Source organism: Lissotriton vulgaris, chromosome 11 (assembly GCF_964263255.1).
Source record: "Lissotriton vulgaris chromosome 11, aLisVul1.2, whole genome shotgun sequence".
In the NCBI taxonomy this organism is placed as follows: Eukaryota; Metazoa; Chordata; class Amphibia; order Caudata; family Salamandridae; genus Lissotriton; species Lissotriton vulgaris.
The window spans coordinates 1,009,869,273-1,009,885,365 of NC_141699.1; the positions used below are offsets into that span (position 1 = coordinate 1,009,869,273).

The following is a 16,093-nucleotide window of genomic DNA, read 5'->3' on the forward strand; positions in this document are numbered from 1 at the left end:
AATTACAATAGAAGGTGATTGTTCGGTCTTTCTGACTCAACTCCGAGAGACTCTGAGTCAGTCGAAGCTCAATCTTACAGGTCTATGGACCCCGTTTCTGACCGAGATATTACGATGTCGCATTAGGACAGCCTTTCCGAATCGGTCAGTCCGACACGAAACAGCTTTCAGAAACTGACTTTGGAGGCCCGTAGCAGGGCCCCTCCTTCATCTGGAGGCCTCCAGTTGGGGCCCATGGGGGTACCCATGGAACCCCTCTTTCTAACCATCCACAGTGTGGCAGGCACCATGGGGCGCCTGCGACAGGGTGCAAGGTTTTCCGCAACCACCCCATTTTTCAAAGGAGCCTGTGTTGTCGGTCGGAACACAGGCTCCGATAAAGTCAATGCGAGTCCGACTGAAAGGTGTTCGGAAACATTCTAATTGGTCAGTCTTACTCGCCGAACCTGAGTCGGTCCGAAACAATTCCGACTTTGGTCAGAATGCTTTCCAACCAACATCGTAATGAGGCCCTCTATGTTTTGCTTATGCGAAAGTGTGCAGCAAAAGAAAAAAAGAGAAATTGTGTTGCATGTTTATAACAATTCTAATTTCTTTGAAACTTCTACAGAATATTCTTCATACATGTACTAATGAGAGTTACTAGAAACAATATAAATGTCTTATATTTTGAAATGATTTTATACGTTGGTATTTTTAAAATTTTGTAATTTGTCGTAGTTATGTGTCGAAATTACAATGACACTAAAATGCTTTATGAGTTCAATTAATTGAAAGCAATATGTAAAGGTTTCAAAGACTCTAAATGTAATGCATATTTCCATTATTTTATATTCTGTACTTTATGGCAAGATTCAATTTAGGCCTGCAATTTCTTTCCTTTGCTTGAATCCGTTTTCAAGGAAAGGCTTTTTAACTTGCAGTGTTAGATGAGCGTCTGCCATGAGAAACTATCCTCTTGAACTCACTTGTGTGTCTGCAAAAGGACCATTGTTAAAAATCATACACACTGGATGGTTTGACAGCTTACGTGATAATCACAACCTTTTTGCCACAAAATGTGTCTTCTTCATGCGGCCTGTTTTATTTATTCTTTATTTTACAGAGTTTTATATAGCGCAAACTTGACCCGAATCGGGTATCAGAGCGCTTTCCATAGCACCAATTGCATTACATGAGGACACAATTATTTTTGTTAGGCACGGGGAGGTTAAGTGATTTTCCCAGAATCACAGGATGTTCAGCGTCATTGCCGAAGACTTGACAATCGTCCTATTCGAACTGACGAATGGACTGAGCGATCTGACCAGATGAATTGACCCAGAAGGTGTCACACTGGAACTTTGATAATATACCCTGTGTGACAGAGAGGAGTTAAGTCCTTTCTCTTTCTTTCTTTGGAGATCTTGCTCTTTGCTGTCTAAGAGACAGCTTTCGATCTTGTGGACTCTACTGGCTTTCCTTGGGCTGACGCATATGTTGTGCGAGCTATTCCAGGACTTCTTTCCCTCATGGGAGAGTACCTTTGAGCTGATATGGTTCATGTACTTTCCTGAACTCTTCCTCTTGAACGTTGGTAATTGATGGCCCAAAAGAGATTAATTTGATTATTTTGCACTCCTAAATGAAAAGGCCTGATATTGATGTTTTACTCTTTTCAAATTACTGATAAACTAAACCATCTTCAAATCCTTTTTCTGTTTCCCTATGTCTCATTTTCAATTATTGATTGTGAAATTCCAACTGAGTATTAATGAGGGATGGGATACTAAATAGAGAGCTCTATGGTCAGCATATACTAATGTTACTATTTTGCATAGCTCTAACCGAATTTTTGGTTTGCATCATTCTAGTTAGACTGAATTTCTTCAGGAGATTTGGTCTAGATGTGATAACTATGTACTTGTATAGTTTCATCCTGTGAGTTATATACATAAATGTTATTACAAGTTTTTAGGTAGGTTACCCAATTCCTGGTCCTCATTGGATAACTGGATTAGATCCCTTATATCCGAGCCTTTTCGGCACGGTTTAAAGATCCATTGGAGGGCTAAGTAAATAAATCAATCTGAGGTGTAGTGAAAAGAGATGAAAAGAAACAAAGTAAATAAGCCCAGTGGCGCTACATCACTTCCAAGGAACTCATGGTGCTCCGCTTCTTCAAACAGGCCTGCGGTGTGCAGCCCTGACCTCCCCCGAAAATACCTGATGTTCACACCACCCCCAGTGAAGGTCTTCCTAACCCATCGTGCCCACCGGTGCACAGCTGTCCCAGCCTCTTATCTTAGCAGATACGGTTATGTTGCTGAAAGCTGTACAGAGAGTTGCGTGTTTACTGGGGTGCCCCATCCTTGAGTCACTGTGTATCTGCCAACCACCTAGCCGATATCGTCTCCTTAGTCTGTTTCAGCATTCCTGCACATATCGGCAGCTGCACCACTTCTATCTTCTGTGGTCTCTGGGAACACTGACATCTTCTTGTTGAGCATAGAATGTTATTCAGGGTCTTCTGTATCGGCTTCTTTTCAGGCTTGAAATAATTGAGGCGCCCTGAACAGTGGATGCAGCAAGCTTTTCCCGTGATCAGGGTACCTTTATTCTGCATTTGTGGTGGATTGCTGTGGAGTCAGTTGAGTCTTGAGGAAGAGCATGTCTTGCTTCCTACTGTGCCGCCATCTTGGCCCTGCCAGTATTTGTCTTTAAGAAAATAAATAAAAAACAAATATCCTAATGCAGGATCTTTGCACTGGTGCAAAGAAGGACAATTCCATTTTACACTGTTGCTGCTTGGTAATGCAAAACAGAACAAACACATTTCACTCCCACTTCCTATTACAGAATGGTTTTTGCAGTATGGAAATATAGTGAATTAGAGTACTAGAGTAAGAGTTATTTCTAAATATTTAGAACATTTTGTTCCTCAAAAATAATTTTACTTTAATAATCGAGATTTTCACAAAGAAATTCAAGTCCATAAATAAATGTTTCTTTAAAAAAACTAAAAAAACTGAGCAAACGAATGTAGCATTATTGTTATTTTTGTGATGAACTCAAGGCCAAGCCACATCTTTGAGATTTAAAAGCGAGGGACATGCATACATCTAAAATAGCGCATAATCTGTTTTCCTGTGATTACCATAAAGTAAATACTGTTTGCTTCATTTCCTGGTACGCAAGCAATAAAGGTGTTGCAAATGGATTAGCCCTTTATTGTGATTTTTAAGGAGATGGAGAGAGGGGGTGGCGGGGGGAGACTTACAAATCTTTATTTCAACCCTGGACACGTTCTCTGCATTTGAGCTCTGTAGAAACTCTGGATAGGCCTTTACTATAGTCCATGTGTAATTGTTTATTTAAACTTTATCCTAGAATTTCTATCTTATTTCTCAAATATTTGGTTTAAAGGACGCCATTTTGTCTTTCTGCTGGTTGTTTAGGAGAAACTGCATTACATATTGCTGTTGTGAATCAGAACGTTTCAATGGTTAAAGAATTCCTGGCTCGCAAAGCTGACACAGAAAACGCTTGCGCTTGCGGCAAATTCTTTGCTCCAGGAAAAACGAGAAAATTTTATTATGGTAAGAAACCACTATGTGTAATTTAAGAAATCAATCTTTATATGGTAAACATGAATCGTGATGATCTACTATGGTATATTTCACTTTATACCGCAAAGTATTCATAGATTATGACAATGTATAAGTCAGTAAAGGTTAAAAGTGAGTACTTAATATAGAAACTTGGTATTCAGCCTTTGACTTTGACGCATTAGAGTGAAAACAGCAGGCAACTGATGAATGGATTCAGTGTTAAAATGGTTCTACTGTACGCAGTATTTGTGTTAATCTTTTTTGCTTGTGTGAATGTTTGTTATGTCAGCGGAATCTTACGAAGTTCTCAAATCCTGTGTTACGCAAAATGTGAAATATTCACTATTTTGCATAATGCAAAGTTTAGTGTGTGAAAAAAAGGTTTCACCAACACAGTAAACTGTAACTTTTTTTGTGTGAGATATACTATCACGAGAAAATGTATCCTAAACACCAAAGAAATGTTTTTGCTTAATATACATAATTTTGTATAAGTGACAAGTATTTTGAAAAAGAAGTTTTGCACATTTCATGCACTCCAACTATTTTTGCACTACAGCCAAAATGGGTCTGAGCACAAATTGCCCTTTATTTTAGTCTTACTCTTATCATCAGTTTTTAAGTTTCACTCTTTTTATTTGTCATTCAGTCACACATATATACTCACCCACAACCGAAGGTCGAAGAGGAGCAAGCTCATATTAGTCAAACTACAATTTTTCATGTCAGCCACATAGTCAAGTTACCCAACATAAAATGCGACTGAGACTAAATCTACCGCTCAGCATGTCCTCCCACTCAAGACTACCAGCTTCCACATCCCCTGTCCATAGGTCTACACCTTTTCACATAAATGTTCTTCCTCCAAACCTGAATTTCACCACCCAACCTTTTTTCTCCACTTAGAGTACCATGGCCTTGTGGTTGGGTGTCCCTTGTGAAAGTTATGTGAGGATCAGAAGTAACACTATAAGGTAGTGGTTCTCACCCTTTTGACTTCTGTGGACCCCAAGTTTATCATTAGTGGAACTCAGGGACCCCCACTGAATCATTATTGGAATCCAGGGACCCACACTGAGTCATTCCTGGAAGACGATAAACATCACCAAAGCATTTTCCATGATTTGAACTGCAAAACAATACACACAAATACAGAAACATGTTAGTTTTTTCGTTGTGTTTTTTTGTTGAAAATCCACCAAAAAAATTCAAAATTGAATCAGATAGGAAAATACAAATTTGGAAAAACAACAAACTCCTCAATGATGACGAAGCTAATTATCTAACTACAGATCACCCCAAAACTGCGACCATATATTTTCTACAGAAAATTCATAAGCCCCATACGAAACCACCTAGGAGACCGATAATTTCGGCCAAAGGAGCACTTTTGGAACCTATAGCCAATTATCTGGATATTTATCTTGTGCCATATGTAATGAAACTGACATCAAATCTACAGGATACTGGCGACTTATTGCGCCATATACAAGAATTACCCTGGGTGGATTAATATAAATTGATATCTATGGACGTAGTATCTTTATATACTAACATGGATAATGAAACTGGGTTGAAGGCTTGTGAATTTTAATTAAAGGAACGGAACATCCAATTTTCCAACCACAATAAAATACTATTGGAAATTATTAAAATCTGTACAACAGAAAATGTGTTTATGTTTGGAGAAGAAGTCTACAGACCAGTTAACAGAGCAGCAATCGGATTTTCCCATAGTCCCAGCTATGCATGTTTAACTATGGGGTGCTGGGAGTCCAACTATGCGTGGAACTCAAGAAATGATCAATATGTCGCCAAAATCGTCATGTAGCTGCACTATATAGACGATTTACTCATCAATTGGGACGGGAACAAGGAGGAATTTGCTGAATATTTTAATGTGATGAACAACACGGATTGCAATTTGAGATTCACATATACAATAAGTGAGGAACGAACAATATTCATGGATACTGAGATTTATGTCCACGAAAATCAGGTCCACTCAACGCTGCACCTTAGAAAGTTCGACTACAAATGTAATCCTTCACGCGGAAAGTTTTCATCAGCCCAGTACAATCAAAAGTATCCCCTTTGGGGAATTACTTAGGGTTCGAAGAATATGTTCAGAAGAAAGTGAATGGCATAAGAACAGTAAGGCAATGTGTGCAAGATTTAAGAAACGGAAATATGGTAATAAAGTGATATGTACAAGCCACCAGAAAACTGAAAAAATTAAAAGAACTGAATTAATGGAATCACAGAAATAACTGAAGATAAAGAAATTCGTCTGATAACAACGTTTTCCATAGAAAATAAACATATTAAAACATTTTTAGATAAACATTGGAAAATATTACTACTAGACTCGACAGTAGCTGAAATTGTTGGAGATGAACCAGAAATAACATACAGAAGAGCAGCAAATTTGAAGGACCAACTGGTCCATAGTCACTTTATAAATACAGCACCAAAAACTTGGTTGAAAACAGTCAGGTTTGTAAAATGTTCAAAATGTAAAGTCTGCGCAATCGCTAAAAACATGAAAGAGATTGAAATGGCAAATAAGAAAAAATGGAAAATTCATCAATCAATCACATGTAGGAGTCAGTTTGTGATCTACATTGTGGAATGCCCATGTGCCTTGAAATACATGGGCAGTACTATCTGCGAGCTAAAAAAGCGCATTCTAGAACATGTCAGAGCAACAACAAATAATGACAAGAGTAACGCCATTGCAAAACATATGGAGAAATACCACACAAGCAATTAGCAGGATCTGAAATTGTATGCTGTGGAACTAGTGCCAATGAATGTGAGGGGCGGTGATCGAGAAAATATATTAAGACAGAAGGAATCTAAGCGCATCTTAAACTTTAGAACACCGACCCTGATGGGGCTTAATCAAGACGAAGAACTGCATTCACATTTATAAGTAAAATAACTTTTTTTTATATAACCAAGACAATGCTATAATATGTGTTGCTCTTGAAAAAGAAAATCAATCAGACTTATGGGAACATAAGTAGTGATGTTGAAATGTAAGATATAATTGATACTGTAATGAAATGAGTTCAATTCAGCTCTCCCAAAATAAGACTATGGGCCAGATGTAGGTCGCCCAATACCGGTTGGTAACGGCTGAAATTACCGAATTTCAGCCGTTGCCGACTGGTATTGGGTTTTTAGATGTAGGTGGCATTTTTTTAGGATTCGGTATTTCACCGAATCGGTAATTTAAGGATTCGGTAAAATACCGAATCTTTAACATACCGATTCGGTAAATTACCAAATCCAGGATGTAGGGAGCACTCAAGTTGGTGCATTCCTCAGTTAAGGATTCGTTATTTACCAGCAACTACAAGTTGGTGGTAAATAATGAAAACCTTTGAAAAAGCATTTTTTTTGCTTTTCCAACAGTGCGATGTGGCAGACATACATGCCCTTAGGGCTGTCCAGGGCCCACACTAGGGGTGACACATGTATTTAAAAGAAAGTGTTGGACCTGGCAAAAGGTTTATTTGGACTGGTCGAAAAGCAATTTAAACTGCACATAGACAGGCTGCAATGGTAGACCTGAGACATGTTTAAAGTGCTACTTAAGTGGATTAGATTCGATTCAATAAGCTTTATTTAGTTAACAAAGCAACCATAAAAGCAGAATACATGATCAAAATACGTCATCCAAAAATCGCTAAAAATGGTCAGCAATCAATTAAAATTTCCTAATTTCATTAAAACATCATACAATTCCCAGCAAAATAAACTTAAAATAGATGGCACCACATCAATTCTCTTAATGTAAACAATAAACTCATAGCAGCATTACATAAACAGTTGTTTGGCATAGACAGTTTTTAGTTGCAAGATCAGAACACATGGGCTTAGAAAGTGCAAAGTCCTCTGTTAGTGTAACCATCCCCAATCTGAGGGGGACTGGTCAATTTCATTAGAACAACATACTTTTCCTAGCATTAATTGAATTTAAAATAAATGTTGTGGCATAAAAACAAATCTCAGGTTCTCTTAGCATAAACAGTAGGCTCATAGCAGCATTAGTGGTTTTAGCATCATATTTTTTAAACAGTTGTTTAAGATAAGCTATTCTAAAAGTCAAATGCAAATCACATAAAAGTAAAAAGTGCAAGGTACTCTGCTTAGTATGCCCGTCACAAGGGCATGGGGAGACAGGGCGTGTTTCATTTGGGGATTGCTACAAAATGGTGGGCAAGGCCCAACCTCATTCTTGTTAAGACATAGCGGTGGGAAGGTCTCGTTACAAGTGATAAATACGTTTTGAAGCCATCAGTATCTAGATGCAGATGGTAGAGCTGGTACGTGGCTTGCTTCCCTACTGTTTTCAGCCTGCAATCCTTCTTATGACACAGGAAGGTGCTCTTCAACTCCTATTTTGGACAATCCTGATACTTCATTTGGGTTTTCCAGGATTGTATAATTGAATAAGTCTCTATATGTATTGGCTAAATATTTGAGCCAGTGGATCTTAAGACAATGATCCAATCACAGGCAGTCGTTAATAATAGATTTAGTAAAAATGGTCTCCTCCTTTGACCATATGGATCTCCATAACAGAAGGGGTCTCAATGCAGTTAAATCTGTCAAATAGTGAAGGCCCACTTCACAGTGAATAAGTTAAGAGGAAGCCGAAGCCGGCAGACATAAAAGCTTTTTTTTTAAATATTTTTCTTCCGTTTTCAAGTCATAACTTGGGTGGTGGCCCCATAGACCAGCACCATAAAGTGCAACAGAGGTACATCTTGCTTTATAAATGTAGACCATGTCTTTGATGCGGCGATCCCCCAATTTAGATGCAAACTTAAAAACCCCATACGCACTTTTGGTTATTTTGGCACGAACATTAGACAGTTCAGGATTCCATTTCCCATCAAAGGAGAAGGATAAACCTAGAGAGGAAAAATGATCTATGTTTTGCACTTTGTTGCCATCGATTAAAAAGGGTTTCATACTCCTGAGTTTCGGGCTGCATGCCATTGTGAAGATTTTGGCCTTATTAATCATCAGCTTCCTCTTACTAATAAAATCAGCGAACTCATCAATTAACCTCTGGAGGCCTACCGGCGTTCTAGATAGGAGCACAGCGTCGTCCACGTAAAGCAGGACCGGAACTTCCTTGCCCTCCACTTGTGGGGAATCCACCTGTATCATTTTCAGTACTGCGTTCACTTTGTTAATAAAAAGGGTAAAAAGCAATGGTGCTAGGACGCAGCCTTGGCGGATACTGCGTTTTACATTAAAATTAGCTGTGCATTCGCCCCTTTGGCCATACTGTACTTTGGTCGCTAGCTTCTCGTACAGCCTGGCTAAAAAGTAGATAATGGGTTTCGGGGCACCAAGATTAAGTAAAACTGGCAATAAAATTGCATGATCCACTAAATGAAAAGCGCTGCTAAGATCAGCAAAACATAAAAAGAGCTGTCCCTGTTTAGCACATGTGTATTTTTCAACTAAAAGCTCTAGGTTGATACACTGTTCTATCGTGCCTAGCACCTTTCTAAAACCAAATTGTGCCTGGACCAAAACACCATGCTCCACGACCCACTCTTCTAGTCTTATTATTAAAACCCTACTCATAATTTTTACTGAAGAGTGGCACAATCAGTAGTGTGGGCCCAGTACTAGCACTTAATTTCCGGCCCTGGGCCCAGGCAGTGTCACTTTACTAGGGACTTACAGGTAAATTAACTATTGCAATGGGGAATAAGCCAATTCTACCATGTTTTAGGGAGGGAGCAAAAGCACTTAACCACTGGTTGGCAGTGGTAAAATGCACAGAGTCCTAAAGCCATCAAAAACAGAGTCAGAAAACAGGACAGTTAAAGGCAAAATGTTAGGGGGTAAACCACGCCAAGGGGTTGTATGACTCAACAATGCATGCACTTACAATGCATTTGTTTACCATGTATCCATAACCACACATTGCCATTACAACTCAAGCATTTTCCATGCATGTGCCATGACTACGCATCATGCATGCCTTTCACAATGCAGCCATGTGTTTATATATATATATATATATATATATATATATATATATATATATATATATATATATATATATATATATATATATATATATATATATATATATATATATATATATATATATATATATATATATATATATATATATATATATGTGTGTATTTATTTTGGAGCCAAATTGCCCAAAGAACGAAGACGGACTCACTTGCAGGTCTCAATTTTGAAAGCTGGAAAACCGGCATTCACACAGAGATTCTTTATGTGCCTGGCGTGTTTTGGACCCACCTGGTCCTTGTTCACAGGCTCTAACAAAACCTTGCACCAATGCTTTAGAAACACTCTTTCTCTGCATGCTGATTCATTCACTTGTTTCCCTTCAGTGGGCCTCACAAGTGAGTTAATTCAACTTGCATGCTGAGACTTGTATGCCTAAAAAGCTTTTTACCTTTCAATAGGTATGTGTAGTTTTACTTGAATACGTTCATAGTCTTTTCAGCCGTTCAGTAGGCCCCTCTCAGAGCAAAGCCAGCTTTCTGTTTTCCCAACAGAAAACTAGCCAACTAGCCTAACCATTGGATGCATGTTCCATGTACTGATCCCTTCTGCTCCAGGCCGCTTTCAATGATTGTGCCTCCTTGCGCTTAGAGTTGAGATATTTTTCCCTCCCTGGATCTCCTCCTTATGCTTACAACACCCAAGAATCAGAACAAAGAAAGCATTTCTTGCTTGAGTAGAGTGTATATGCAGACAGAAATTGAGGTAAATATCTTGCCAGTTGTGGCAGTATTAGAAGGCTATGTGACCGGAGTATTATTGTCCCTCATCTGTAACCCCATCTCCTCCAGTGTGAATGTCCTAAACCCTGCATGCTTAACAATCAATATAACATTTGCACTCCCCACTCTCTATTGTCTCCATAATGTTCCTGGTTACACCATGCGTCTCATTAAATCCTGAGTAGACAAGTCGGAGGCACTCTTCTTCTTTTAAGACGTATGCTTTGCCAGCCATGATCTCAGCTTGGTTCAGCTTTGGAGAACAGTCTTTGTTGACCAACAATATGCTGCATAGGTCACTGAAAATGTGCTGAGCCCCAGCTGGAATCCGGAATTCTATCTTCTTCCTCTCCATGTATTCTAAGCGCTTTCAAAGATGTAATCATTTGTGCTGTCCTTCCCAAGTGAAAACCTGGATAGGTGGCTCCATCTACATTAAATGCGCTAGGCTCAAAGTTGTGCCATGATTGGATAAAAAGCCTTGTCTATAGCCGATGTTATTGCAGAAAGAGCCTGAAATATTTAAATTCTCATTCTTTTGTAAGAAAAGGGCTTAGAATTCCACATTCTCTATATGTTCTTTGTTGGTACAATAAAAATTCACTCTAACAACAACATCTACGGCCAGATTCCATCCAGATTTTATAGGGGCTGCTGTGTGCTCTCTGTTAATTTCAGTTGGTGCCAATCCCTGCTCTTTTGAGGATTGCATTGCTATAGTCCCATGTGTCTTGATTCTGGATAGTTTGCGGGATTCCCCTTATGTAGAAAATATTCTGCCTTCAGCAAAGTTCAATCTCCTTGTATTATCGTGGATTATAATGTGCTGCCCCGCCATAGCTAGCAAATGTGCATCAGCCTTCCAAACTCCTCACCTTGCCCATCTCAATCGTGTCTATGAGACGTCTCTTTCTATTTCTTTGAAAGGTGCTGCAATGGTTTTTGCTGCAGGGTTCCACAAGATTCTCTGCAGACAGGAAGAGAGGTCGGTCTCACGCATCCGCCATTTTACAGAGTCTGACTACACTAACCGGATTTAGTAAAAGGGTCCGTAATCACTGTTTCTTAGGCCTATCAATTAGAAATTGCACAAAACTAGCATATGTGGCAGGCTCTGCACTTGAGACAACATTTGATAGGTCAAAAGATGAACTTTCTCAGAGCTCATGCACCTTTTTATTGGGAAGGCTACATTGTCACTGCAATCAATTGACTTCAATGTGATAGAGTGATGGATTTGGAAGTGGCAACGTAGGTTAACTGACTGGGATGGAAAAGTATTTAGCCCTTCATGTCATGCAAATAGGTTACCACCTCTCTCCATTAGACACAGATGTTCCGCTTGCACACAGTTTGCCTTTATGTTGTGATTGTGATTACAATGCCAAAAGGAATTTTGTGTACTTCATACCAACAAGGAAGGTCATCTGCTGCTAAGACCCTAGTGATTAGCTCAAACGCTCCGTCCATCATCCCCTTTTGTATCGCTTTGTTTGCCCTAAGATGGCAGGGTATGCTCAGACGTGAGTCCCTTGCTCACTTTGCCACTGGATTCAAGCAAGCCTGGCTGAAGACGGCTGGAATGCCAGAAACCGGTCCTAGGAAACTTGTTTCCGGTCCAGGGAAGACATGGCTTGGCAGTTCGGGATGGACTGTTCCCATGAGGCACAGGGTCAGACTGATTTGCATATGGCCATGTCTGAACTGGGGTGGCAGAGTGGGCTAAAGAACGGTGATGGATTAAACCCAGATCTGTTGACTAGGTGTGAGTGTTTGATTGGTTCAGATGCTCCTTCCATCACCACCCCCTTTTGCACCACCCCCTTTTGTACCACTAAGACCCTAACCAGCTACAATTTTACGTTATCAGTTGTCAGGTTATTCTACCACGAAAGAAATTTACTTTTGGAAATTGGGCTGTCTCAGGTCTGGTCATCCAACTGTGGAAGGCTCTCTATGGGGAAATGTGACTATTGAAATTAGTCGTGTAGATTTAACAAGGTATCACAATCATATTGAACATTTCCCTCTCTCTGCTAAATGATGATTCGTTTCTTATCTAGTCTGTGTTTTTTGTCACCGGTTTGGGTGTCATGATAAGATGTTCCTATCAATTGTGTCCATCCTCTTTCACTTTGTATAAATCTGGACTATAAGTCTGGTCAATAATCTCTGGTTCAACAATCTCTGGTTCAGCAATTCCCATTTTCTGTCTTCTGTTTTAGCATAGAATGTTATATGTAAAAAGTTGCAGGAGGCAGGGGATCACTTTTTTTCACTTAAAGGGCTAAGTGAATCTGAACTCTTGAATATGTTCATCCACTGCTGTATGAGTACCTACCCAGAATGTAAATGCAAATCAACTATAATTGAAATTCTTGACTTTTTTAAGTTAAGTTAAGTTAACTTTTTAAAGTCTCTAAGGGTGCATCTACTTGTCAGTGCTGTTAGGAGCTTTAGGCAGTGTAATTATTTTGTTTAGTACAAGATGATTCATAACATATTTTTTATATCAGTTTTAGAAAATATTTCTAAAATCACATTTCTGAATGTGGCAATTTAATATAATGAAGTGATAACAACAAACTACAGCTCATATAACTTAAGTACTTAGTTGAATTTCAAATGATCACCTAGCTATGTAATTTCACGAATCCGTGTAGATTCCTGAAAGCTGCAGGGGCATTTCACAAGCACTCATTGGCAAAAAAGAATACCCTAAAAGTGAAGATAACCACCTTCAGTAAGGCATCTTTGTTCACAGTGCAAGTAAAGGGACGGTAGAAGCTAAATAAGTGGTGAGTATTGCATTGTATACAATTGGGACACAGTTTGAAATGCTACAGTAATAACAAATTAGAAATAAACAATAAATTAAGATCTGGCAATCAGTTTGTTTTTCATCTCTTAATATATTTGTGAAAATTATATTTTGTTGCCAATTTGAATAAATCATATTGTTTTCCATTTCAGGAGAATATGTTTTATCATTTGCAGTCTGCATTGGAAATGAGAAGATTATTAAACTTATAGTTGAAAGTGGTGCTCCATTACACTCACGAGATAAACAAGGTGACAACAATATGAATTGCAAATCAAAGCCTTGTAGTGAATAATTTTCTTTCGCATAAAAAATGCTTAGTTTTGTAAGTATTGGAATATTGAAAGAGACCAATGGTCCCTGAGCATAGCCCCTCTGCTGTTCTAGATAGGTGTCCTCAGGAGTCGCCATGTTTCTCATGTCTACCTTGGTTACATCATCATGAAACCACTGAATTTTAATTTGAAAATTAATAGATGGTATATTTGTTCTGTAGTTGCAGTCTCACAAACGTCAAATTGTTCTGTTAAACTTGCATCGCCTGTTGATCCACTGTATACAAAGTTAAAGTAATATTGCCGAATAAAAAGTAATACTGTTTCATGGTTGTACCTATGAAGTGGATATAAAATGTTTCAATGAGACGGATTTTGATCACACATGCGCATACACATACACACAGACATTACTTGCATTTACCGAGGATGTGGGAATACTATGGTATTCTGCAATGGGCACTGAAATTACCACAGGAATCACCATTGCAATCAGTTACTCTACCAAGTGCCCACTTAGTGGGCATTCCTCATCTACAAATTTCAAAGTTCAATGGGGGAAATCAGAAGGGCAGTATGTCCACATCACCTTTAATTTCCAATTATGTTGGAAACTCAATTGGCAGAATCAGCAACTAACACTAGTTGTAAAGGAAGCCTAAATCTGGAATATTTAATTTAAGAATACGTGTGTTACCATAAAAACTCACTGCTTTCAGGAGTAAATTATGGGTCAGCAAAAGTTCGATTACTCCAAACACTTTTTATTGTATAAAAGAATATTCACTTATGTTAACCAATAAGTATATATTTGCATGTAACATTTACCTTACTTCTTTTTATAGACCCTTTTTGGTTTTAGTGAACAATTAGGACTCCCCATGAGTACCCCGCAAATCCTTATCCCATTACCAGCCCTTTCAGGGTTATAAAATCAGCAGGAAAAAGCAGCTCCAGAGTTTTGTACCTGGACCATTGACTTTCTAGGTTTAGGCTGGGTGCAGGCAAAATGACTGAAAATCCAGGCAAAGATATGCAGAGAAACACTAATGCCAATAAGTTATTTCCCATTTATTTGCTGTTTCGGACTCATCAAATCTCTAAAAAAAATTCTTTGACTTCCTCCCCATTGCGTCCAGGAAATCGGTCGTGGCCGCATTAATACTCTCTCGACTCGACTACTGCAATGGGTTGATGGCTGGAGTGAAAAAGTCCACTCTGAAGAAGCTGCAAAATGTACAGCACGCGGCTGCAAGATTAGTGTTAAAACTTCCCAGGAAATCTTCAGCCTCAGCAGCATTAAATTGTCTCCACTGGTTGCCACTGCACAAGAGGATCCTTTTCAAACTCCTACTAACAGTTTTCAAAGCCCTGAAAAACACAGGTCCTAAATACCTTGCCAACCGTTTTGTTCACTATGACCCCGTACGATGTTTGAGATCCTCCTGTGGTAACCTTACTAAGATCCCGAGGTATAAATACAAAACCAGGGGCGGAAAAACTTTCACAGTTCTAGCAGCAAGCGCCTGGAACAACTTGCCTTTAAACCTCAGACTGGTCGAGACTGAGAGTCTTTTTAGGAAACAACTGAAGACCTGGGTCTATCAGCAATCTGATACCTATGTGATGGCCGCTATTTAGATTTTTCATTATCTAATCCCATCCACACACGCTTAGCGCCATGATGCTCCCTCCGGAGCGATAGGCTGCGCTTTATAAATACCCACAAACACAAATACAAATACAAAAAGTAATGATTAGGAATAATTATGCCCTCCACCCAGAATTGAGGATGCCTACAATATTTGTGATTCTAAGGGAAGAGACTTACCAAGTAGTTTCTGGCCCTCTCTTAGGGCTCTATCCACTAAAGTATATGTACACATTAGGAACTATTTATAAGTTCATCTACTCATACACCCCAATGTAACACTCCAACGTTTTGCTATTCACCATTTTCGAGTGGAGATGTATACCTACCTTTGAACTTCATTGTCGCCACTCCCTCAAATGAGGAGGTGAAGACTCCTATAAATAAGTTTCGAGTTAATACAAGTAACTTTTCACCTATTCATAGAGATTACCACTACTGAGGTGGAGTTCTACTTCCGGCAAAATATAGAGAAATGTAATAAGCTTTATTCATTAAAAAATATGTATATAAAAACAGAAATATGAAATAATGTAAAATAATTAAAATTACCGTGAAACAGATCAAATAAAATGTTACAACAAATTACCTCCTTAAATTAAGTGTGTATTAAATAATAAAGTAATCTAACTCTATTAATTCACTTTATGAATATTCATTTTTAGAAAATAAGTTAAAAAAAATACCTACCCTTGCGGACTTTTTTTTTGTTTGTTTAATTTGTAGTAAACCTGGTTAAAAAAGTATGTATTTATTTGATTTAAATATGTCTATATTTGTTAAAATAGTAAAAAAGTTGAACTAACATTTTGTCATCAACGAGACTCCAGGGGAAACGGCAAAAAAATCCTTTATTGCAGCAATATGCAGACGTGTTTCGTTCATTACGAACTTTATCAATGCTGCCGAGGTTTACCACAAATGGTTCTCCCGCCCTCTTTTTGAGTCAAATGTCT

General features: G+C 38.6%; 1 protein-coding gene across 1 annotated transcript in view; it reads left to right on the plus strand.

Moving 5' to 3' along the window:
* The window catches only part of LOC147683933 (transient receptor potential cation channel subfamily V member 6-like), a 201,188-nt gene that overhangs the window by 72,693 nt on the left and 112,402 nt on the right, over positions 1-16,093 (plus strand). Inside the window, exons 4-5 of the mRNA XM_086944925.1 lie at positions 3,438-3,578; positions 13,364-13,462. Of these exons, the coding sequence (XP_086801051.1) occupies positions 3,438-3,578; positions 13,364-13,462 (240 nt within the window). The remainder of the gene's footprint in view (positions 1-3,437; positions 3,579-13,363; positions 13,463-16,093) is intronic.